Source organism: Entelurus aequoreus, linkage group LG11, assembly GCF_033978785.1.
Source record: "Entelurus aequoreus isolate RoL-2023_Sb linkage group LG11, RoL_Eaeq_v1.1, whole genome shotgun sequence".
NCBI classification, from domain to species: Eukaryota; Metazoa; Chordata; class Actinopteri; order Syngnathiformes; family Syngnathidae; genus Entelurus; species Entelurus aequoreus.
The window spans coordinates 43,865,922-43,890,641 of record NC_084741.1 but is presented as its reverse complement, the minus strand read 5'-3'; the positions used below and the strand labels follow the sequence as shown (position 1 = coordinate 43,890,641).

At 43.2% G+C, this 24,720-nt stretch overlaps 2 protein-coding genes across 2 annotated transcripts in view; both read right to left on the bottom strand.

Moving 5' to 3' along the window:
* Nucleotides 1-1,506: 1,506 nt before the first annotated feature.
* LOC133660697 (low affinity immunoglobulin epsilon Fc receptor-like) lies at nt 1,507-14,825 on the bottom strand. The gene is made up of 4 exons (XM_062064276.1): nt 14,679-14,825; nt 14,519-14,602; nt 12,549-13,406; nt 1,507-2,407 (listed from the first exon to the last, which is right to left on the bottom strand). The coding sequence occupies exons 1-4, from the start codon at nt 14,776-14,778 to the stop codon at nt 2,028-2,030; spliced, it is 1,422 nt and encodes a 473-aa protein (XP_061920260.1). The 5' UTR covers nt 14,779-14,825; the 3' UTR covers nt 1,507-2,027.
* Nucleotides 14,826-22,198: 7,373 nt separating this feature from the next.
* colec10 (collectin sub-family member 10 (C-type lectin)) overlaps nt 22,199-24,720 on the bottom strand; it is an 85,576-nt gene continuing 83,054 nt past the window's right edge. The window contains exon 7 of the mRNA XM_062063387.1: nt 22,199-22,522. Within this exon, the coding sequence (XP_061919371.1) occupies nt 22,292-22,522 (231 nt within the window). The 3' untranslated portion in view covers nt 22,199-22,291. The remainder of the gene's footprint in view (nt 22,523-24,720) is intronic.

Below are 24,720 nucleotides of genomic sequence, written 5' to 3'. Positions count from 1 at the left end.
AGGAACATTTTTGTTTCATCTGACCACAGAACTTTCCTCCAGAAGGTCTTATCTTTGTTCATGTGATGTCAACTTTTGATCGCGACTATATATACACAATATAAAAATAATACTTTGCTAATATAATTAGAGACAGATATTGAAGTACAGTTGAACCTTCAAAGTCGATTGCTAAAGTTTTCTAATTTGGAATTTGGGGCGGGAAATCTGCTCTGAAGTAGCGTAAAATTGATGAAATCGAACCAAAGACGAGGAAAGTGATGGCCATCATGGAACAGGAAATAAAACTAAAGCTGTATACACCACCCGTTCTGGCTTCTACGTAAAACATGACTGAAGTGACGTCGCCTCAATCCTTTTGGGAAGAGTGTTGCCTTTCAAGCGCATGGGTTAAAAGATTGTATTCATACTTTATTAGTAAATTAGATTATTGTTGTCCCGATATTAATATTTTGGTACCGGTAGCGGTAAGGCGAGGGGTTGGGGAACCGGTACTTTTAAGAGGCGGTATAGTACCGAATATGATTCATTAGTATCGCGGTACTATACTAATACCGGTATACCGTTCAACCCAATATTGTATAGTTGATCTACAAACGTATCACCAGTCCCTTTAGGAATTTGCAATGTGTCGATTGCGCCAATTTTCGCAAATTCAACCAATTCCCGCTAAATTATGCTCGTCCTCGCAACTTTATCCAATGCCTGCAACTTCCTCGCACATGTTGGCCAATCAGCGTCATTTTCGCCACTGGAATTTGTCTCTGAAGGGCGTTCAAACACGCATGTCAACTGTCTAATCAAAGCTTGTGTTTGTTTCTTGTGCAGACGAAGCAGAAAACAACGTGTGACAATGTATTATCTCTTTGTTGCTCAAACAGCACAATTGTTGTCCTCTGGCATTGCTCAGACCTACTTCTGGTTCTTATTTGCAGTGCTAAGCCTTCTGGGTAATGTAGTATATGTGCATTTAGCAACACAGCAGCGTCCTCACTTCTTATTTTACATTAATTTATATACTTATTTATTATTTATTTGTATAGATTAAGGCCATTAAGAACATATTTTTATTTGCAATGCTGACCAAGTAAAGAGGCAGCGTTTACATGATAGAGATGTTGAAGTGTGATAATAATCTATTCATCGTTTCTCATTTACCAACAAAAACGTGCGCTATAAATCACGTTCAACAGCTCACAAATACTTTTAATGTGCGAGGGTATATATGTTGGACCATAAATGGATGTTTACGATAGACAAGCATAAAACATACATGGAGAATGTCTGCAACTTGTGGACGACAGAGCAGACAGAAGAGAATAAGGAAGGAAGACTTAGGTGGTGTTTCTTTCTAACATTAAAAAATATATTTCTATTATTAGTTCAAATGAATTAAAACAGTACTGCAATTTGACAATGAGCTCGATGCTTTTACTGCCATCGAGAGTCGACTTTTACTGTAAGTCGGTGTGGTATAAAACGTGTAAAACATATTTTGTTGCAATCATGTGCTTTATTAGGTGAAGGTTACAAGGAACACTTGAAATATTGAGGGCATCCATCCATCCATCCATTTTCTAGCGCTTGGGCGTTTCGGGGTCGCGGGGGGTGCTGGAGCCTATCTCAGCTGCATTCGGGCGGAAGGCGGGGTACACCCTGGACAAGTCGCCACCTCATCACAGGGCCAACACAGATAGACAGACAACATTCACACTCACATTCACACACTAGGGCCAATTTAGTGTTGCCAATCAACCTATACCCAGGTGCATGTTTAATTCATAAAATCACCAATTGAATTAATGTCATTGAAAAATTGAAGCCTCAAAACATTACACCGTTTGTCACAGATTTCTGAAAAAGCTGAAAACAATCATTTATTTCGTGTGGGGGGAAAAACATTGGGTAGGTCGAAGTTCCGCTGCAAAAGAAATGAAGGTGAAGATGCCTGATGGATATGCAGTAGATACAAAATGATGGCGTCTTCTGTATAATCAAACATGAGAAGCAGACTCACAAAGTCAATGTTAATCTTCACAAACCCAGGACAATTTTTCGCCACAAGGCATATCGTTCCATCCCCTTCCTGCATGTGAAATCTCAACACAGTCCTCATGTCCATTATCGTCATTGGGCTCCCCTTTCTGCCAGAATCCTTCAAAGTCCAGTTCCTGCCCGTTCACCCACTTCCACTTGCCCTCTGTATATAAGTCAGACAGCCCGATCCAGATTCTTTTGTTAAAAGTGTTGATAAATTCCTGCTCTTCTTTTGTGGTGATGATGGCCAGGTCGCTTCCTCGGTCCTGACAGTCTCTTCGACTTGTTTGCCACGACCCAGTGTTATCTTTCTTGGAGATGTAGTAGCATTTCTCCTGGAATTTGACCCAGTCAGCTGGACAGAGTTTTTCTATAGGGAGCAGGGTCACATTGTTATTTGATCAATTTAACACAACACAATGCAACAACAGCAGCTTCATAGGAAGTGTGCATGTGTTTCTGTCATCGCCATGACAACCCAGGCGAGCTTCTTTATTTACACAACATGTGCTGGACTAGCTTAGCTGCTTCTCATATACAATGGTATTAGCATTAGCACCAGCTTGGTGCTCATTTAGACCTACTAATTAATTATACAAAGATCAATTATATATATATATATTATAATTGATATTTTATTCTCTAAACTTTGACATGATGTTAAAGGAAAACTGCATTTTTGGGGAATTTTGGGCATCATTCACAATCCTTATGTGAGATAAGAACACATGTCTTTTCCTTTTACGTGCGTTCTAAATAGTGAAAAACGGCTAGTATGAGGTGGCTAACAATGCAATCTATTCCGCCTGTAAAGTGTTCTAAAAAAACATCCAAAAACTGACAACAACGCTCCTTTTTCGTTCCGTGACCTGCTCATGAATCAAGCTATAGTGACATTGGTATTGTAAGCGAAACAGCACCATGTTGTAAACCGTCTCCGCGCTTACTCGTTGTGCGCATACGTCAGCGGCCAAAAGTATTTTTTGTAAAGTTTTACTGTATTATTATTTTCATATTACGGAGCCAGAACTCTGCCAGTAAGATTTGGTATCGACATTTTTTTTTACATTGTAGAAAAAGTTGTATTGGCACCGAAACAAGTTTTGACAAAAAATGAATACAAAACATTGAAAAACATTTTTTGATGGATGTTTTCAATGCCAATATTCATATTTTTGTACACTTTTATTGTTTTTGTGTGTTTCAAAAGTTTTTATGATCACTTCTCTTTTTTATGGTTTTGTTTCTCTTTTTTCGGTTATCACTTCTTCTTTTTTACGGTTTTAAACTAATGGCAATTTTTCAGCGCGAGGGGCAGGTGCTGTGGGCGGGGCTTTTAACAAGTTTACCTGGAAGGAGTTTTACTGGACTGAAAAAACACCGTAGAAGAAGAATGGAGGACTGATGGCGATTAAATCAAGTGTAAAAGTGATGTGATATCTTCGTGTTAACCGATCCGTAGTTTGAGGATGTAGTACAAAACCCAACACCAGTGAAGTTGGCACGTTGTGTAAATGGTAAATAAAAACAGAATGCAATGATTTGCAAATCCTTTTAAACTTATATTCAATTGAATAGACTGCAAAGACAAGTTATTTAATGTTTGAAATGAGAAACCACTTTTTTTTTTGTAAATAATCATTAACTTTGAATTTAATGGCAGCAACACATTGCAAAAAAGTTGACACAGAGGCATTTTCACCACTGTGTTACATGGCCTTTCCTTTTAACAACACTCAGTAAACGTTTGGGAACTGAGGACACCAATTTTTTAAGCTTTTCAGGTGGAACTATTTACCATTCTTGCTTGATGTACAGCTTAAATTGTTCAACAGTCCGGCGTCTCCGTTGTGGTATTTGACACTTCATAATTCGCCACACATTTTCAATGGGAGACAGGTCTGGACTACAGGCAGGCCAGTCTAGTACCCGCACTCTTTTACTATGAAGCCACGCTGTTGTAACACATGCAGAATGTGGCTTGGCATTGTCTTGCTGAAATAAGCAGGGGCGTCCATGATAATGTTGCTTGGATGGCAACATATGTTGCTCCAAAACCTGCATGTACCTTTCAGCATTAATGGTGCCTTCACAGATGTGTAAGTTACCCATGCATGCCTTGGCCACTAATACACCCCATACCATCACAGATGCTGACTTTTGAACTTTGCGCCTATAACAGTCCGGATGTTATAGATAACATTCACTCTTTATGTTTATTTAAATCATCCATGTTTGTCTCGAGATAGCTGTGATATTTGGCCAAACTCCGTATGGAACAATACTGTGTTACATTTCTACGCGGAGAGAAAAGAGCGACTTTAAAATGTAAGTGTAGCTGTATTTATTCACTTAAACATATTTAACGCCAGACATGTAAAGCTTGGTGTGACATTAATAACTAATTTGTGTTGAAATACGAGACGTCGACTATCGTAATGTTGAGCGGCCTCCGGTGGTTCTTCCTCTTGTTCCCCCAGGAGAGAGCCTCATATCCAGGCCGCGGAGACAACTTCATGCACGGAACTGTTTTTAGCGTTTGAAAGTAAAACTTTACATCTGATCAAGGGCTAGATGATTTGGCCCAAAAAAATCATCACGATTAATTTTTTCATATAATCCGATCTCAATTAAAATTACTTTTTTTTTTAAATTCAAAGCGGATTGTCCCATGAAGGATTATAGCGAGTACCTCATCCCTACTGTTTATTACTGCAGTATCTTGTAACAGACATTTCCACCATGTTTTATTGAGGTAATGCTAACTGCTGACAACTGTAATTTTTTTCATATCCATATTTGTGTTTACTAGAGGTGCAACAGTACAGGTAACGCACACTACGATCCGTACCTGGTTCTAGAGCCATAGTTTTGCTTATGTTTTGGGATGTTTTGTGGGGGTAAAGAGACCAACATTTTGTATATTTGTCTCAAAGTTATTTTGTTTTTTTGATTGTCATCACAAACATTCTGCAGTAATCAAAGTATAATTGGTGTAGTGAAAACTATAAAACTTTTACTTCAAGTTAACATTTACTAAACAACACTTTCAAATGGTAAATTATTATTTGTATTCTTTAATTATTTGTATCTCCTTCAAAACCGCACTAAAAGAACACCTCCAGACAACTACAACCCTAGACTAACACCCTCCCCCCACCACATCCCACCTCCCCGGGTTGTGATTATTCAAATGTAAACAATCAAATGTACAAACGTATATACTTCACTGCTCACTGTACATATCCTACAAAGTCAGACCTACACTGTTTCAATGTCCATTTCTCAGATGATATTATTGTTGATGACTGAAGTGCTGATATCAACCAAACCTAACCCCCCCCGCCCCGACCCCCTCCACATGCCACCCCCCGGATTGTAAATAAGGTAAATAATTCAATGTATATACTCTGATGATTAACTTGTGTGATGACTGTATTATGATGATAGTATATATTTATACCATGTTATACCATGATTAACGTGGACCCCGACTTAAACAAGTTGATTGGCCGTGCCAGCAATCGGAGGGTTGCTGGTTAATGGGGTTCAATCCCCACCTTCTACCATCCTAGTCACGTCCGTTGTGTCCTTGGGCAAGACACTTCACCCTTGCTCCTGATGGGTGCTGGTTAGCGCCTTGCATGGCAGCTCCCGCCATCAGTGTGTGAATGTGTGTGTGAATGGGTGAATGTGGAAATACTGTCAAAGCGCTTTGAGTACCTTGAAGGTAGAAAAGCGCTATACAAGTATAACCCATTTATCATTTATTTATTTATTTATAAACTTATTCGGGTGTTACCATTTAGTGGTCAATTGTACGGAATATGTACTGTACTGTGCAATCTACTAATAAAAGTCTCAATCAATCAATCAGTGCTTCTCACCAATGCTTTGGCAAACGGCAAGCGGTGACCCAGATTGTAGAGTTTTTAAAAGTCAAATTTTATATCTTGTATTGAATGAAAATACATTAAAATGCAGTTTGAATTTGAGATACTATAAACATAAAACAAGTTTAATGATTATTTCAGGAATAAATATGTTTTTTTATCCACAAAGAAATAGAACACAGTGTCTGTCTGAAGAGTTTTTAAGTGCATGTTATATCAGAGGAGTGTAACCTTTGCAGACACATAAGCAAAAAGTCTAAATAAAAATATTTAGATATTAAAATGCCTTTTCTGATTAAATTCTCCCAGTCGGGACCAGTACAGTCACATAGACGTTCTCTGATTGCCTGCAAGTCAGCATTCAGGGCAGGATTACTGGTGCGCTGTAGCAGATAGTGAAAGTAAAGTCGCTGCTCCTTTTAAATGTTGTTTTTTACACTTCTATGCTAGTGATAGTCACATTTCTTTATTTTCTTCTTCTGGGCTGCACTTCCAGCTGTGTAAGGGGACGAGGGACAACGTGATTGAACATTCATTACATTGTGACGAGCCTCACTTTCGCGACGGTGGAACGAGATGGTCCCGCGCACGCGCAAAAAACCACGCACGCGCACGCACGCACGCACACACACTACAGTTGTAGTGCAAGTATCATTAGTACTTGAGTAGTTTTTTTCACTGAGTACTAACTGAAGTAATGACTACTTTTTACTTTTACTTGAGTCATTTTACTCTGAAGCAGGGGTCTTCAATGTCTTCCAGGCCAAGGAGCCCCAAACTGAGAGAAGCGGGAACCACTTCCTTATATACGGTGTTGTATATACAATTGTGTTTTAAATGAAACTGCTCCTGAGTGTACCTTGTTATAGTCCAATACTAAGATATTGAAATAATATAGTTTAGAGCGGCTAATAGCTAGCTGACAACTTTTGCTAGTAGACATATAGCGCGCTAAACGCTAGCTGACAATTGGCACGCTAATCGCTAGCTGTGCAGCTCTAATTGCTTGCTATCTTCTTATTTAAAAGATATAGTTAGTAGGTACGTGTCTCTGGTATTTCTAAACTACTAGAATGAGTTGGATCAATGTTAATGTGTATTTAGAGGTATTTACATTTGTGAAAAAACTGCATGGGGAATATAGTTTATTTTTCTAGAAGTCGAATCAACCCCACCTGCAGTACCTTTGCAGACCCCTGGAGGTCACGGACACCCTGTTGAAGACCCCTGTGCTAAATTAACGGTACTCTTACTTGAGTACAATTTTTCCCTACTCTATACCAGTGTTCTGAAAATTACTTTAAAAAAGTAATTAGTTAGAGTTACTCATTTCCTTACAAAAAAACAGTGCCAAGTGATGAGGGATGTCAGCAAAAGCTCCCTCAGAGCAGCTTTTTACCTCAGCTGTGTTTTTTAGTTCAGCAGCGGCAGTTTTGGCAGCTATGTTGAATCTTTTCACTGGACTGTGTTAGCGCTAGTTAGAGATTGACTGTGCTTCCATGGCTGTAGTCTCCTTGTCCACAAACGGGGTATTGTAGCTTGCCTGTGACGATCGGTCACTTCCTTTCTGTTTGTCTCCTTGGTTTTTGTATTACTTCCGGTCAGTGCTCCTATTTTGTTAAATTTCCTGTTCCGCGGAGCACTGTTTTCTCTTCACCTGCCGTTGATTGGCAGCCGGTCCACACCGGCTGCCAATCAGCATATGTCTATTTATGTTTTCTCTCGAGCACTCTTCAGTGCTCGATGATAGACTTCTATGTTTGGAACAACTCTGCAAGACTGCTTTATTTTCTGTTTATGTTAATTAAAATCATCTTACCTGCACATCCTCCTCCCTGGTTCTTGCATCTTTGGGACACACAAACTGCAGCCATGCGAGTTCCTAACAGTATCATCGAGCCAGAATGCTGTGTCCTCGCGAGAACCCCTGTCGGCGACGCACAGCCGACGTTCTGGACCGCACAATTCATAGAAGACTTGAAAGCCAGGTTTGTGCGGTCCCAGCCCACAGCAGGCTCGGACCTTCTCCCTCCGCCTCGACCGCCGGTTCCGGCTCTCCGACCGGCGCGGCCACCGCCGCCTTCCCTCCTCCCGGCTAGGCCGCCGGCTCCGGCTCTCCGACCGGCGCGGCCACCGCCGCCATCTTCCCCGTCGCCTGCTGTGCATCCTGTCCCGGCTCCACGGCAATCGCCTGTGCCGGCGCGTCGACCTCCGGTTCCCACACCGCGTCGCACGCCGGTCGCAGCCCCGCGTCTTACGCCGGTCGCGGCGCCACAACGACCAACACCGGCTGAGCGCCCAGCACCCGTTCCTGCTCCAAGGCAGCTTCCAGCAGCTGCACCACGGCTGCTATCCCTTCCAGCACCCGCTCGTCCTGCCAGTCCGGCGAAGGCTCCTGTGGAGCCGTCCATGATGTCCCTCCTGGCCTCCTGCTGGGACTGGGCGAGGGACGTGTCTTTTTCCCTCCTCCTGGCCCCCTACCGCCCGTCCCTGGTTTTCGCACCGGGGGACATCAACAACCCGGAACTCCTTCTCCCTGTGGTGGACGGCGTCTGGCATCCGCCTACTGGAGGGGGGGCTACTACCAGCAGCAGTGCAGCCAAGCACACGCCGCTGTCATCCCCGCCATCGTCTCCTCCCACGGAGACATCATCGCCGCCACCTTCATCTTCCCAGGCGCCCCTTCCCATGGCGCAGACATCTTCCGCGTCACCGGCGGGACACTGCACGGTGCCGCCATCGAAGACTCCTCCCATGGCGCTGTCGTCATCGTCGCCGCCGGCTGTGCGACCTCTTCATCCGCCAAAGACGCGGCGGTGTTATGGACTTCCTCCGCGCTGTTTGCCGCGATCTGCAGAACCTGCGTGTGGACCTTTGCAGCTGTTGGTGCTCAGGTACCACGCGCTTCCGCCTCCTTGTCGGCCACTAATGTGGCCGTTCCGCGGTCGCCCACCTCGCCAGTGGCAGCGGCGTTCAACGCGTCGCCGCCACCTGACTCTCCCTCGCTGGCTGCGAGGACATTTGGCCTGGCGACCCTCCACCAACTCCTCCCTCCACCCTCCCGTAATTTTTGGACTTTTTACATTATTGTTTCCAGGGAACATCTGGAATCTGTTCCTTGAGGGGGGGGTCCTGTGACGATCGGTCACTTCCTTTCTGTTTGTCTCCTTGGTTTTTGTATTACTTCCGGTCAGTGCTCCTATTTTGTTAAATTTCCTGTTCCGCGGAGCACTACTTTCTCTTCACCTGCCGTTGATTGGCAGCCAATCAGCATATGTCTATTTATGTTTTCTCTCGAGCACTCTTCAGTGCTCGATGATAGACTTCTATGTTTGGAACAACTCTGCAAGACTGCTTTATTTTCTGTTTATGTTAATTAAAATCATCTTACCTGCACATCCTCCTCCCTGGTTCTTGCATCTTTGGGACACACAAACTGCAGCCATGCGAGTTCCTAACATTGCCGCTTCAATCATTGATCCCCTCTTAGTAGTAGTAGTAGTACAAGTGTGTGTAATTAACCTACACATTGTTTGCTGTGTGATGGTGCCTCTCCCTAGTTAATATCAAGTTCATTTTAGTGTGGCACTGGTTGTTGCTTTCATTAGTAAAAAGTTACTTCCTGCTTTGACCTTGCTGTGCTTCTGACGCTGTCTTGTTGACATCCAACTACATCAAAAGTAATGCGCCGGTAAACTAAAGTTATGTCTACACTAAGTCGTTTAACCCCTTAAACGAACAATTATTTAACCTAGGCCCCGTTTCAGCCACACTAAACCATAGTTTAAAGGCCTACTGAAATGAATTTTTTTAAATTTAAACGGGGATAGCAGATCCATTCTATGTGTCATACTTGATCATTTCGCGATATTGCCATATTTTTGCTGAAAGGATTTAGTAGAGAACATCGACGATAAAGTTCGCAACTTTTGGTCGCTGATAAAAAAAGCCTTGCCTGTACCGGAAGTAGCGTGACGTCGCAGGTTGAAAGGCTCCTCACATTTCCCCATTGTTTACACCAGCAGCGAGAGCGATTCGGACCGAGAAAGCGATGATTACCCCATTAATTTGAGCGAGGATGAAAGATTTGTGGATGAGGAACGTGAGAGTGAAGGACTAGAGTGCAGTGCAGGACGTATCTTTTTTCGCTCTGACCGTAACTTAGGTACAAGGGCTCATTGGATTCCACACTTTCTCCTTTTTCTATTGTGGATCACGGATTTGTATTTTAAACCACCTCGGATACTATATCCTCTTGAAAATGAGAGTCGAGAACGCGAAATGGACATTCACAGTGACTTTTACCTCCACGACAATACATCGGCGAAGCACTTTAGCTACGGAGCTAACATGATAGCATCGGGCTTGACTGCAGATAGAAACAAAAGAAATAAACCCCTGACTGGAAGGATCGACAGAAAATCAACAATACTATTAAACCATGGACATGTAACTACACGGTTAATGCTTTCCAGCCTGGCGAAGCTTAACAATGCTGTTGCTAACGATGTCATTGAAGCTAACTTAGCTATGGGACCCCACAGAGCTATGATAAAAAGATTAGCTATCCACCTACGCCAGCCAGCCCTCATCTGCTCATCAACACCCGTGCTCACCTGCGTTCCAGCGATCGACGGAGCGACGAAGGACTTCACCCGATCATCGATGCGGTCGGCGGCTAGCGTCGGATAGCGCGTCTGCTATCCAAGTCAAAGTCCTCCCGGTTGTGTTGCTGCAGCCATCCGCTAATACACCGATCCTACCTACAGCTTTCTTCTTTGCAGTCTTCATTGTTCATTAAACAAATTGCAAAAGATTCACCAACACAGATGTCCAGAATACTGTGGAATTTTGCGATGAAAACAGAGCTTTTTGTATTGGATACAATGGTGTCCGAATACTTCCGTTTCAACCATTGACGTCACGCGCATACGTCATCATACATAGACGTTTTCAACCGAAAGTTTCGCGGGAAATTTAAAATTGCACTTTATAAGTTAACCCGGCCGTATTGGCATGTGTTGCAATGTTAAGACTTCATCATTGATATATAAACTATCAGACTGCGTGGTCGGTAGTTGTGGGTTTCAGTAGGCCTTTAAGATTCCCCTCCTTGGATTATTTTTTACACGGGTAAGTGCGCTGTGTATTTCTTGAATCTCCACTGTTAGCCTTGTATGGACTCATTGATCGTTTACAAACTGAGTTCGGAGAGGAAGTGAAGTCAGAAAGACCGTGCCCCACACAGGAAGTGACGTCAGAAAGAACGCTTCATAACAACCGGAGCTAACCACTGGAAAAATGGAGGCGAGTCATCCAGACATGCCCATATTTCTCATTCTTCTAAATGTACAGACGCTTGTGGAAATCACACATGAATACCTTAAGAGAAGAAAACGCGCGATTGCAGCTATTTTGGATACAACACATCTCAGACGGCAAGAGAACTTTCGAATGTCCGGGTCAGCTGTGATTGCATTTACCGAAAAACTTTGTCCATTAGTCGAAGGAGAGTCAACGAGAATGCGGGCTCCCGTGGATGTGATAAAAAAGGTAGCGTGTGCTTTGTATTACCTGGCCGTCTAAATAAAAAATAAAATAAAAACTACGGAAAACATCGAATGTATTTGGACTGGCAAAGCCGACTGTATCAGTTATTGTCCGCCATGTACTATATGTCGCGGACTCAACGTCTAGGTCCAGAATATATAAAGTCACCAAAAACGAATGGACAATGAAGGTGAAGGCAAAAGAGTGAGGAGTGTCCTGACCAGATATCTAGATCCCTAGATTGATTGATGTAAATTGTTCTTTATCACATTGTTTACTTTCACGTGTCCAATAAAGATTTGATTAATTTATGATGGCTCAGGTGTGATTCACTACAATAGGGCCCCACGGCACACTGGATTCCAGTTAATTGAAATACCACAACACTGGATATTGTTCAGATAAGTTAAATTTAAGAACGTGCACACAAAGCAACACTGGAGGTGACTATGACGTGCGCATTTTCCACGCATGCGTACTAGGTCGCGTTGCGCCGGCAGACGGACAGGGGTAGGGGGTCTTAAACGACCATTGTGTGCAAGTGTGGACAAGGATAAGGTTAGGTGGGATTTACCCTGGATAACCTTCCGGCTTAGTGTAGAAGGGGGCTAAGTAAAAGTAATGAAAGTAAAAGTATAGGCGTTAGTAACACCGTTTCCCTGACACTGCTCTACACCCACTTCTCCATGCTGGTTAACAAACAATAAAGAAAGGATATTAAAAACCTTACATTTTTTTGTATGAGGCCCTCTGTGGAAGACAAAAGTTTGAACATGCCTAATTTATACCAAAAGGCCCCCAAGGCATCTTTTAGTTTGTCAAGCCAATGCCTTACTTGAATAAACAAATGCAAAGTGGTGTTGATAGAACTTGAAAAATACTTACCATCAGGAGCAAGGAATGTTTGAAAAATACAGATCAAGCTTTACTTGGGAATCGAAGTAAATATGAATGTGTTTCATATTTCAAGGACTGATCTTTTCTGAACAATTCCCTTTGAGATCAAATACGTTTCTACCTCCTTATTATCTTACAGGTCTGAACTTGTTGTCTCTGTGCAGGCCTCACCTGGTCTGTTATTATTCAACTCTTTGGCCTCCTCCTTCAAGCCATCGCGACTTTCCACCACAGTGTCGAATCGACTCTGCAGGAACTCCAACGCTTTGGTCAGGTTGCTGGACACCAGCCTCAGATGGTCTCGCTCGTCTCTCAGGGAGTCGCGCTCTTTCGTGACGGTGTCTCGCTCGTTCAGGAGGGTATTCTTCTCATTTCGCAGGGTGTCTCGCTCGTTTTGGAGGGTGTCTCGCTCCTTTTGGAGAGTGGCTCGTTCGTTTTGGACGATGTCTTTCTCATTTTGGAGGGTGTTTCGCTCATTTTGGAGAGTGCCTCTCTCATTTTGGAGAGCGCCTCTCTCATTTTGGAGGGATACTTTCTCAACCTCGAGAGTGTCTCGCTCCTTTTTGAGGGTTTCTTTCTCATTTTGGAGGGTCTCCCTGTCATTTTGGAGGGATTCTTTCTCACTCTTAAGAGCGTCTCGCTCACTTTTAAGGGTTTCTTGCTCGTTTCGCTGGGTTTCTTGTTCTCTCTGTAAGATGTCACGCTCCTTCTTGACGGCTTCCTGCTCATTTTGCAGGGTGTCTCGCTCAGTCCTGAAGGTGTCTCGCTGATGTTTGAGGGTGTCACTTTCACTCTGGAGGGTGCTTCGCTCTCTTTGGAGAATGTCTCGCTCATTTCGAAGGGTGTCCCGCTCCCCTGTGACATTGTCTTTCTCTTTAGTCAGAGAACAGAGATTGTTCTCTAACCGGTTGTTGCTTTCGAGCAAGGCACTGTATTTGCCTTGAAGGTGGAAGAATTGTGAAGTCAGGTTGTCAGATTTGACAACACTAATGGGCAGTTCAATGTCTTTAAGATGTGTTGGCCTGATATCTGTAAAAAAAAAAAAAGGGCAAACTTATATAGCGCTTTTTCTCTAGTGACTCAAAGCGCCTTAAATTGAGAAACCTATTTTCTACATTTAAGCTACATTTACACTAGTGTGGGCGGCACTAGGAGCAAGGTTTTGGGTGCCTTGCCCAAGGACACAACGTCAGTGACTAGGATTGTAGAAGCTGGAGTCGAACCAGGAACCCTCAAGTTTCTGAGCCACGCCGTTCCAAAACTTTGATTCTAATTAATTAAATACATATTTTTTATAATATTTTGTGTGAATCAGTCATCCGTTATGGCATCTCCACATGGTTTGGAAATCTGTCTGTCAAACTTAAAACCCAACTTCAAAACCTTATCAAGAGGGCTGGTAAAATAATTGGCATGGAGCCCCGTTGTTCCCTTCAAGAAATATTCAACAAGACCGTGAGGAAGCAGGGTCTTAAAATCACCCGTGACCCAAACCACATACTTCATAGTGAAATTGTGTTGATGCCAAATGGTAAACAGTACAGAACAGCAAAATACAAACTCAACAGGTATAGATTTTCCTTTGTGCCACTGGCAATCAAAGCACTTAACAACATAAACCTACTGTAATAACTGGTTGCAGAATAAGGAGGGCAATATTGGGATAGTGCAATACAGGAGGTGTGCAATACGGGGGGAGTGTAATGTGTGATCTCAACTATCTGATATACCTGCACACTGTTAACTGTCGTCACTGTATTGTCGGATGAATTGTATGTATATGTATGTATGTATGTTTTTATGTAAAACGCTGTGTCTTGATGCCCAAGACAAATTTCTCGTCGGAGACAATAAAGCTATTTATTATTATTATTATTATTATTATTATTATTATTATTATTATTATTATTATTATTATTATTATTATGATTATTATATAAATCTGGTCATTAGGATGTCGTTGTGGCTTGTGCAGCCCTTTGAGACACTCGTGATTTAGGGCTATATAAGTAAACATTGATTGATTGATTGAATAACATGTATTGATTTATTTTAGCAGTGCATGCAAGCGTTTCCGTTAGCCACACACTCACATTAGCATTGTTGTTTGGATTTGCAGTCATGTCAAGGCATGTACTCACATTGGGCCAACATAGCTATGATGATAACCAGCAGAAGAAGATAGATCAGCCCCAAACACACAGCTGCAACTCCAATCCACCACACTGTGACACAAAAACAATAGCAATTAGCAATGTCAATGTGTGTTGTAAGTTTTAAATACGTCTTCAGCATCCTTACCTGATCGTCTCTTTCCATATTCCGATTTATAATCCGAGTCCATCAAGTCCCAATCATCTGCTTTCATCACCTCTGACTTGCTGTTAAATGTCACTGACATGTGTGCAATTTGTAATCACACTTTAGTCACCCTCTTGTTTGTCACACCACTACAAGTTTCACAAGTGTTGCGTCAAAAGCAGCCTTATGAAGGTTTGGGCATCTGCTGAATCGGGGAAAAAAGCAGTAGCCACGCCTTTTGGATGGATATAAATTTAAAGGAGAAGTCTGAAAAAGTTGTTATGATGTGTAATAGGTGTTTAATGTTAAGCCAGACCTTAATATAAACTGTATATTGTACTCATACTTGCCAACCCTCCCGAATTTTCCGGGAGACTCCCGAAATTCAGCGCCTCTCCCGAAAACCTCCCGGGACAAATATTCTCCCGAAAATCTCCCGATTTTCAACCGGAGCTGGAGGCCACGCCCCCTCCAGCTCCATGCGGACCTGAGTGAGGACAGCCTTTTTTCACGTCCGCTTTCCCACGATATAAACAGCGTGCCTGCCCAATCACGTTATTCCATACGAGGCGTCCGGCATACCGCCGATGAGCATGGTGCAGATGGAGAAGATCTTCTCGGCGTCCGTGTTGGCGCACACGTTGCCAAAGCCGACGCTGGTCAGGCTGCTGAGGGTGAAGTAGAGGGGGGCGATGTACGAGCTGCGCACCGACGGGCCGCCGACCGTGTTGTTGACGTAGGGCATCTCCAGGCGTTTGCCCAGCTCATGGAGCCATCCTTGGGGAAGAGACGGGAGGACAACAGGGTGACAAGAACTAAATCATCCAGACTAGAGATAAATTGTATTATTATGTTTATCTTACCTAAAAATAAATATATTTATTAATAAAAAATAAAAATCCATCCATCCATCCATCTTCTTCCGCTTATCCGAGGTCGGGTCGCGGGGGCAGCAGCTTAAGCAGGGAAGCCCAGACTTCCCTCTCCCCAGCCACTTCGTCCAGCTCCTCCCGGGGGATCCCGAGGCGTTCCCAGGCCAGCCGGGAGACATAGTCTTCCCAACGTGTCCTGGGTCTTCCCCGTGGCCTCCTACCGGTCGGACGTGCCCTAAACACCTCCCTAGGGAGGCGTTCGGGTGGCATCCTGACCAGATGCCCGAACCACCTCATCTGGCTCCTCTCGATGTGGAGGAGCAGCGGCTTTACTTTGAGCTCCCCCCGGATGGCAGAGCTTCTCACCCTATCTCTAAGGGAGAGCCCCGCCACCCGGCGGAGGAAACTCATTTCGGCCGCTTGTACCCGTGATCTTGTCCTTTCGACCGGTAAATTGAGAGCTTTGCCTTCTGGCTCAGCTCCTTCTTCACCACAACGGATCGATACAGCGTCCGCATTACTGAAGACGCCGCACCGATCCGCCTGTCGATCTCACGATCCACTCTTCCCTCACTCGTGAACAAGACTCCGAGGTACTTGAACTCCTCCACTTGGGGAAGGGTCTCCTCCGCAACCCGGAGATGGCACTCCACCCTTTTCTGGGCGAGAACCATGGATTCGGACTTGGAGGTGCTGATTCTCATCCCAGTCGCTTCACACTCAGCTGCGAACCGATCCAGCGAGAGCTGAAGATCCTGGCCAGATGAAGCCATCAGGACCACATCATCTGCAAAAAGCAGAGACCTAATCCTGCAGCCACCAAACCAGATCCCCTCAACGCCTTGACTACGCCTAGAAATTCTGTCCATAAAAGTTATGAATAGAATCGGTGACAAAGGGCAGCCTTGGCGGAGTCCAACTCTCACTGGAAACGTGTCCGACTTACTGCCGGCAATGCGGACCAAACTCTGGCACTGATCATACAGGGAGCGGACCGCCACAATCAGACAGTCCGATACCCATACTCTCTGAGCACTCCCCACAGGACTTCCCGAGGGACACGGTCGAATGCCTTCTCCAAGTCCACAAAACACATATAGACTGGTTGGGCAAACTCCCATGCACCCTCAAGGACCCTGCCGAGAGTATATAGCTGGTCTACAGTTCCACGACCAGGACGAAAACCACACTGTTCCTCCTGAATCCGAGGTTCGACTATCCGGCGTAGCCTCCTCTCCAGCACACCTGAATAGACCTTACCGGGAAGGCTGAGGAGTGTGATCCCACGATAGTTAGAACACACCCTCCGGTTCCCCTTCTTAAAGAGAGGAACCACCACCCCGGTCTGCCAATCCAGAGGTACCGCCCCCGATGTCCACGCGATGCTGCAGAGTCTTGTCAACCAAGACAGCCCCACAGCATCCAGAGCCTTAAGGAACTCTGGGCGGATCTCATCCACCCCCGGGGCCTTGCCACCGAGGAGCTTTTTAACTACCTCAGCAACCTCAGCCCCAGAAATAGGAGAGCCCACCACAGATTCCCCAGGCACTACTTCCTCATTGGAAGACGTGTTGGTGGGATTGAGGAGGTCTTCGAAGTATTCCCTCCACCGATCCACAACATCCGCAGTCGAGGTCAGCAGAACACCATCCTCACCATACACGGTGTTGATAGTGCACTGCTTCCCCTTCCTGAGGCGGCGGATGGTGGTCCAGAATCGCTTCGAAGCCGTCCGGAAGTCGTTTTCCATGGCTTCCCCGAACTCCTCCCATGTCCGAGTTTTTGCCTCCGCGACCGCCGAAGCCGCACACCGCTTGACCTGTCGGTACCTGTCCGCTGCCTCAGGAGTCCTATGGCCAAAAGAACCCGATAGGACTCCTTCTTCAGCTTGACGGCATCCCTCACCGCCGGTGTCCACCAACGGGTTCTAGGATTACCGCCACGACAGGCACCAACTACCTTGCGGCCACAGCTCCAATCAGCCACCTCGACAATAGAGGTGCGGAACATGGTCCATTCGGACTCAATGTCCAGCACCTCCCTCGTGACATGTTCAAAGTTCTTCCGGAGGTGGGAATTGAAACTCTCTCTGACAGGAGACTCTGCCAGACGTTCCCAGCAAACCCTCACAATGCGTTTGGGCCTGCCAGGTCTGTCCGGCATCCTCCCCCACCATCGCAGCCAACTCACCACCAGGTGGTGATCGGTAGAAAGCTCCGCCCCTCTCTTCACCCGAGTGTCCAAAACATGAGGCCGCAAATCCGACGACACAACTACAAAGTCGATCATGGAACTGCGGCCTAGGGTGTCCTGGTGCCAAGTGCACATATGGACACCCTTATGTTTGAACATGGTGTTTGTTATGGACAATCTGTGACGGGCACAAAAGTCCAATAACAAAACACCGCTCGGGTTCAGATCTGGGCAGCCATTCTTCCCAATCACGCCTCTCCAGGTTTCACTGTCGCTGCCAACATGAGCATTGAAGTCCCCCAGTAGAACGAGGGAATCACCCGGGGAGCACTCTCAAGTACTCCCTCGAGTGAATCCAAAAAGAGTGAGTACTCTGAGCTGCGGTTTGGCGCGTAAGCGCAAACCACAGTCAGGACCCGTTCCCCCACCCGAAGGCGGAGGGAAGCTACCCTCTCGTCCACCGGGTTGAACTCCAACATGCAGGCTCTGAGCCGGGGGGCAACAAGAATTGCCACCCCAGCCCGTCGCCTCTCACTGCCGGCAACGCCAGAGTAGAAGAGAGTCCAGCCCCTCTCGAGAGAACTGGTTCCAGAGCCCTTGCTGTGCGTCGAAGTGAGTCCGACTATGCCTAGTCGGAACTTCTCCACCTCGCGCACTAGCTCAGGCTCCTTCCCCCCCAGCGAGGTGACGTTCCACGTCCCAAGAGCTAGCTTCTGTAGCCGAGGATCGGACCGCCAAGTGCCCTGCCTTCGGCTTCCGCCCAGCTCACATCGCACCTGACCTCTATGACCCCTGCTATGGGTGGTGAGCCCATTGGAGGGGGAACCCACGTTGCCTCTTCGGGCTGTGCCCGGCCGGGCCCCATGGGGACAGGCCCGGCCACCAGGCGCTCGCCATCGTGCCCCACCTCCGGGCCTGGCTCCAGAGGGGGGCCCCGGTGACCCGCGTCCGGGCGAGGGAAATCTGGGTCCATAGGTTTTATTTTTCATTGAGGTCTTCCAGCTGCTCTTTGTCTGATCCCTCACCTAGGACCAGTTTGTCTTGGGAGACCCTACCAGGGGGCATAAAGCCCCCGGACAACATAGCTCCTAGGATCATTGGGACACGCAAACTCCTCTACCACGGTAAGGTGGCAGCTCAGAGACATTTTTACTATATTTTGCTAAAAACATCAAAATTAATTGTATTTTTATTTTTATTTTTTCTGACTCCTTATTGCATCCAGCCATAGAATTATACATTAAAATAAACATATTTGAAATAATTAATTTTAAATTATCATAATAATTCATTTAAAATTACCATATTTAATTATTAAAATAATTGCTTGTTTATCAACAACTTTAGCATTTTATTCATTACATTGTGAAGCTCTCAGAAGCCAAGTTATGTCCTTAAGATTTATTTATGCAAGTTTGAAGTATCAATTATCTAAACACAGTTTTGTTTGCATATTTTCAGGATATATATATATATATATATATATATATATATATATATATATATATATATATATATATATATATATATATATATATATATATATATACATATACGTGAAATACTTGACTTGGTGAATTCTAGCTGTAAATATACTCCTCCCCTCCTAACCACGCCCCCAACCACGCCCCAACCACGCCCTCCCCCACCCCCCACCTCCCGAAATCGGAGGTCTCAAAGTTGGCAAGTATGATTGTACTTTTGTGTAAAACAAATAAGACTCCACTTTACATGGACATTCAAAGATGGCATTTGGCTTGTCTTTATTCTCTGTGGCAGAGCCATCCTTCAAGATGGGAACATTACAGAAGAGTCAGCAAAACTCTAAATTTCCTGTATGTAATAACAGGAAGTCACCAAGCATAAGAGTGCAACATTTAAAATGTTAATTCCTTCCTATTCAACACATCAAGTAAATATCAATGTGTGTGTGTGACATTTTGTCAGAGATCTTGGCTTCACTGATGACACATTAGTTACTTTTGAGTTATTCTATCATTCTAACATCCACATTAAAAGGAAAAAGCTTTTAAATGTGTGGCGAGGGAAAGTATGGAGGGTCAAATGAGACAAAATTAAATACATAAATACATCAGGGACAAGCGGTAGAAAATGGATGGATGGATGGATCATTATATAATCACTAATATATGTAATCATTTCATCAAACGGCCCTGATATGTCAAAAGGCATTAATAAATCATGTTCTTTTCGAACACCTTTATAACTGATAACAGTAGTTCAGCCGGGATATGCTCATTTCAAAATTAGATTTACAGCCCCAAAATCTTGTTATTGTTTTAATTTCGATGTCTCGCCCTGTACCATTTGACCAATTAGAAAGTCTGTGAGTGTGTCCATCCAGGTTGCCAGTTACGCACCACCTTCTTCATCTGGCTACTGCCACTGGTAAGGTTACTAAACATGTCAGACCTTAGTAAATCTAAAAGGCCTCGTTACGATTCTCAACTTATTTATGACAAAGCCAGGGACAAAACGAGGATTTGTATCAGGGATGCTTTTGAAAGATGGACACGATTGAAGGCGGAGAAGATTTTTTTCATCTGACGCCAAACTTGCTAATTTCCTCTTTGATAGGTAAGTCAGGAATTTGCGTTTTCTTATTACTTGTAATAAAAGGAAATTGACATTTCGTATATAAACTATATTTTCCAATATAGTCTATGATCTTGTCTAACAAAGCTAGTATGTTTCTGTAATGAATGCTTAGTGTGATGGTGCTTCACTCCTAGTGTAATGCTTAGCATTACACTAGGACACATGACACATCGACATATAGGCTAACGGGGGAAATATATGCCCGTTAGCCCGTATGTTTATGTGTATTCGAACTGACAGGGCAAAATATATTTTCGACAAATAAAACCTATGTGGATATGGGTAGTGTCAGTGCCTATTTCGTTCTCAATATGCTGATACGCTGAGGAAATGGGTTCCAACATTAGCACGGCTGTCATCATGGCAATGTGAAACGTATGAAATCACATGATAAAATAATTCCTCATTCGTGTAGCCTATAGGCATACCTTGGTAAAATGTCTCCTCTTTAGTTTTGGGCGTATATTAGGCTGCTAAACATGCTGTACTTATTTTCACCAGTATGACCATTGGTAGCTTTGTTTGTAGTTTGTTTTAGTCTTTGTTTTCTGATAGTACTGCCAATAACCATATGATTGCCATTTGTTGTGATATTGTATGCTGGCATGACATACTTCTTCCTGAAAATAGCCTAATTTATGTGTAAAATGTGTTGGTTAGAGATTTGTTATTGACAAAATGCTTGTCTATTCAGCTATTATGGTCCCAGCACCTCAACCCCTAGAAAGAGGTAGTGGAAGTTTGAAGTTCCTTGGAGTCGCCCAGTCGATTGAGTTGAATTCGCTTGCGTATCTGGCAACCTAATGTCAGGGAGAGAAGGGGGGACTACAGAATTTTGACCGTGATCGCAGTACCATTTCTGGCTACTTTATTACATATAGCACCTTTAAATGGTTTATTAATTAGCTGTAATTGGAGTTAAATATATCAATGTGTTATTAAAAGTGTCACTATTATGTATGTAATGTATGTTGTTAGGATCTGCCAACTGTCTTTGATGGCTGCGTTAAAATGAAAAAGAAAAACAGCGCTGACATTGGACAAAATTATCCAAATAAATACACTACCGTTCAAAAGTTTGGGGTCACATTGAAATGTCCTTATTTTTGAAGGAAAAGCACTGTACTTTTCAATGAAGATAACTTTAAACTAGTCTTAACTTTAAAGAAATACACTCTATACATTGCTAATGTGGTAAATGACTATTCTAGCTGCAAATGTCTGGTTTTTGGTGCAATATCTACATAGGTGTATAGAGGCCCATTTCCAGCAACTATCACTCCAGTGTTCTAATGGTACAATGTGTTTGCTCATTGGCTCAGAAGGCTAATTGATGATTAGAAAACCCTTGTGCAACCATGTTCACACATCTGAAAACAGTTTAGCTCATTACAGAAGCTACAAAACTGACTTTCCTTTGAGCAGATTGAGTTTCTGGAGCATCACATTTGTGGGCTCAATTAAACGCTCAAAATGGCCAGAAAAAGAGAACTTTCATCTGAAACTCGACAGTCAATTCTTGTTCTTAGAAATGAAGGCTATTCCACAAAATTGTTTGGGTGACCCCAAACTTTTGAACGGTAGTGTACATCTTTAAATAATTACTATAATGTGTCATTAATTAATAAAATTATTTAGTACATCATGAAATCATAAAATTATGAAATCATGAAGGAATAAAATCAATGATGAAATCAATGATAATGTAATTTTACATTAAATAAATGATGACACATTCAACAACACATTTATGTATTTAATTTCAATTATAATCAATTAATAACACATAAAATTAAGTATTCAAAGATGTATTTACTTATTTAATTTTGTCCCATTTGGCCCCCCATAGGAAAGTAGTACATATAGTGGTTTAAAAAATTGATACATTATCATATTTATTTGTACTTGCATGAACATCTGAGTAATGACTCAAGATGATGAGTTGGTAGCCCCTCTAGCCCCTCCTCTTCTCCTGCTTTTTGGAAACTCACAGATGAAAAACATAGCGGTGTCACACTCCACACGTCCCCATGTCCCAGTGCTGAGCAGCTCCACACAGGTTGAGTTGGAGCTGGAAGGACTGAGCTCCTCGTCCAGACTCCAAGCTGTAAACTCCCGTGGTGGACTGGAGAGAACATCCTGAGAACTGTTTGTTCCACCCTGATGACAACAAACGGGAGAAATGTATTGACAGGACATACTGGCAACACCTATGCATCGAATGGCTTCAGATGTATTTTGTAACATTTACAAAAGGCACTCAAGGGGTTAAATCAGGGGTCGGGAACCTTTTTGGCTGAGAGAGCCATGAAAGCCAAATATTTTAAAATGTATTTCCGTGAGAGCCATATAATATTTAACACTGAATACAATTAGATGCGTGCATTTTTAAGTAAGACCAACATTTTTAGAGTATAATAAGTCTCTTATTCTTTTAATAACATTGTTATTCTGAAGCTAACCAATAATAAATAAAATACTTCTTACCATTAATGCGACTTCTTGAACAGGTGCGGTAGAAAACGGATGGATGGATTAAAATGCATGAGAATGTTTTATATTTTGAACGTTATTTTTAACACTCTGATTACCAGCTGAATTATTCATTACTTACTTACTTAACATTTATCTGAGAGCCAGATACAGTCATCAAAAGAGCCACATCTGGCTCTAGAGCCATAGGTTCCCTACCCCTGGGTTAAATGATACAAATCAATGCAGCATGTCACTACCGTTGTTCTGGCGAGACATGCTCCCCAGTGGAATTAATGCACCCTTCCATCGGTATGAATCCAAGAAATGCAGAAATGTAATTGCACATTAAAGGAATCTTACATGTGAGTACAATCGTAAATAAAGCTATATTTTTGTATTTTGTCTTTTAATACACATTTCGCACTACAAAATGTTAATCTAATGTACGAGTTAATAGAATATTGTTTCATGTAAATATATCGAAGATCCAGTGTCGCAAGGCATTCGCCACAAGGATGGGAGCATGTCACGCCAAATTTCTTCCCTCTACAAAAACCTTCCCTCCCCCATTTACTTCCGGGGCTGCGTCCAATAAAATCACAAAGTTGCCGGGGGTCCTTAACCTGTCCTGTTTCGCGCCTGTACAAAAAAAAAACAATAATCGATTTCTTCAGATTCCAGCAGCTGTCAAAGACGAAGTATCCTTCCAGCGACGGGCAGTCAAAGCCGAAGTGCTATCGATCGCTGTCAATGACGTAAGAGGAAACATGACCACGGAAGTAAATGGGGGAGGGAAGGTTTTTGTAGAGGGAAGAAATTTGGCGTGACAAGCACTTTACACATTTGATCTTTTGTATTGTCAAACATGTACAGTTGTGGTGGTATCAATTAGTTTCAAACATACATTTACAGTGTCATGCATCACACTTGCAAATTCTCATCTCTCTTTACTCCATGTCCGAAAAGGAGTAAGAAGAAGCAAGGCCTAATCCTACTCCTTTTCCACTTCATATCAACTTCTAACACATACTGTATGTTCACTTCCTGTTGTCATCTCGTAACACAATTTACATTCTATAGTACATCTTCTAAATACAGCAGTTCTTTTTATAAGTCTTCAAATCAATTCTGATTCTTACAATGAGATGTAATACATATACTTTTCAATAAAGTTTAAGAAGTTAATCAACATTTTTCTTCTTTGTACTTAGTAAACACTTGTAGTTTGAACAGCCTCTTGAATTGAGTCATATCAGTACATTGTTTATAGGACAGGGGGGGCTTAGCCCCCAGGAGATGCACAGGATGCGAGCGAACGTAGCGCACAAGCACAAAATCACAAACGGCTAACAAAGACTTAGAAATTAATCATTGTTATTATTATTATTTCAGTGGGTTTATTTTCAATCTGTGTTCAGTACAACAACAAACATGGGTTTGCACAGTGACATTTTGTTTACAGCATCAACAAGAAACAATGTCTTGCATGATCCTTCAAGATACACTGAAACACAATGAAAGTCATGGCATTAGCCTCTATGTTATTCATTCACAACATAGAGGCTAATGCCACCACTTTCGCTCACAATACAATAATTGTTTGTTCCAAAATATTTTGAAGTTGCACAGATTACATTTTGGGCACATATGTGACTAAAATGGTTGTGAATTCAAGCCCTGGAAATCTTACTTAATTACTTGAATTAAAGTAATATCTGGATCGGGATAATTTGGCTTGTATATACCATCTTCAAAGTGCAATGCTGAAACAAATAATGCAAACAATAAAATGTAACTTCCAGGGCTTGAGATTAACGTAGTCCCGTCGTCCCGGGGACGGTAAAAAAAAATGCACGGGACGAAATGAAATGCTCCCCGGGACG